Genomic DNA, 1,572 nt, shown 5'->3' with positions numbered 1-1,572 from the left:
CACCAAGCAAGAATATTGCTAACTTTGACTTTACTTTAGCAACAATGCTGTGACCAAAGTCTGTGCAAATAATTGAGAACGAATTGATAGTGAGAAATAGTTTTAGTCAAATATATATATTGAGGACTCTAGGGAAGTATTTTCTTGATTAAGAGGACACATTGATTTACAGAGGATACTATTTTAGACTCAACCACACTCATCTGGTAGTTCACCATTGATTCTAACAGTTCTGGCTACAAAGGCATAGGCACTGAAGTTAATATTTCCACATAAAGGCACAAATGCATATGCATAGTTTAAAATAACATAGAATTACTTTATTTTTACATCTGAATGGATATAAAGTCTAATATAAATTATATTTAAGAACTTTAAAGCACATATTTTATGTACAATGAAGATATTAATCCTTAATGTTCATTTTGAATTTCCAGGATGTAATTGTGAATGACATTCCTCATAACATGAGGGAATGGCATCCAGAGACCTGACCATGGGGATCTTTTTCTTATGTAAGACTGTGCTAGGAATGTTGGGGAATTCTGCCTTGGTTTGTTGCTTTATCATTGCAGACTTCTCTGGGATCAAGACAAGGCCTATAGACCCAATTATCAAATACCTTACTTGGGCCAACATTGTGCTTATTATCAGCAGAGGAATTCCTCAGATAATGACTGCTTTTGGTCATACATATTTTCTCGATGAAATTGTATGTAAACTTCTCTATTATTTGCAAACAGTAACCAAAGAATTTTTCCTTGGATCTACATGTCTGTTGAGTGTCATTCAGGTTATCTCTATTAGCCCCAGCAATTCCAAGTTTTCACAGCTCAAAGCCAAAATTCCCAAAATCATTGGTCTTTCTCTGGTCTTGTGCTGGTCGCTGTGTCTGTTTATACATAGCTTAGTAATCATAAATGTGACTGACATGAGAAATAAAAGAAATCTTACTGAATATAGACAATTGTTGTACTGTTTAGCAGTAAATCCTTCTAAACATACTTATAAAGTGTATGTGATCATATTGGCTGCCAGTGATGTTATTTGTTTGGGACTCATGATGTTGACCAGTGGCTCCATGGTACTGATCTTGGTCAAGCATAAGCAGAAGTTCCAGCATATTCACAGATCCTTGACTACTAGGTCATCTCATGAGACCAAAGCCATACAAAGTATTGTTATCCTAGTGAGCAGTTTTGTAGTTCTTTTTGGCACTTCTTTTATCTTAATGGTGTATTTTTCTTTCGAGGATGGAACAGATACATGCCTGCTCAATGTCACTGTGGCCATGAGTGCATTCTTTCCAGTACTCTGCCCGTTTCTGCTCACCCGAAACTATACTAGGTTTTTTAAGCCCTGCAGTACTTAGGATATATCAAGGACAATTTTTATTTTTGTGTAACATCCCTTTAAAACATATTCTGTATACACTATGTTTTGATTCACTATGTAATCTTTACATCAAATCCACATTGTAGGTAAAATAACTCTACATTTTCTTTGGAGTATATGCTTGAACCCAGTTACTCACAACTGTTTCATTTTTGAATATTTTTATACTAGATAAAT

The 1,572-nt window shown here is 34.8% G+C and overlaps 1 protein-coding gene across 1 annotated transcript; it reads left to right on the top strand.

The window, feature by feature from the left end:
* Positions 1–475: 475 nt before the first annotated feature.
* LOC308439958 (vomeronasal type-1 receptor 4-like) lies at positions 476–1,372 on the top strand (the record flags this gene model as incomplete). Its single annotated transcript, XM_080941894.1, has 1 exon — positions 476–1,372. One exon carries the CDS (start codon positions 476–478, stop codon positions 1,370–1,372), a length of 897 nt encoding a protein of 298 aa, XP_080798020.1.
* Positions 1,373–1,572: the final 200 nt, after the last annotated feature.

The sequence above is a fragment of the Micromys minutus genome, assembly GCF_963924665.1.
Source record: "Micromys minutus genome assembly, chromosome: 30".
NCBI classification, from domain to species: Eukaryota; Metazoa; Chordata; class Mammalia; order Rodentia; family Muridae; genus Micromys; species Micromys minutus.
The sequence above is the reverse complement of the archived record's forward strand: the minus strand, read 5'-3'. Positions and strand labels throughout refer to the sequence as shown.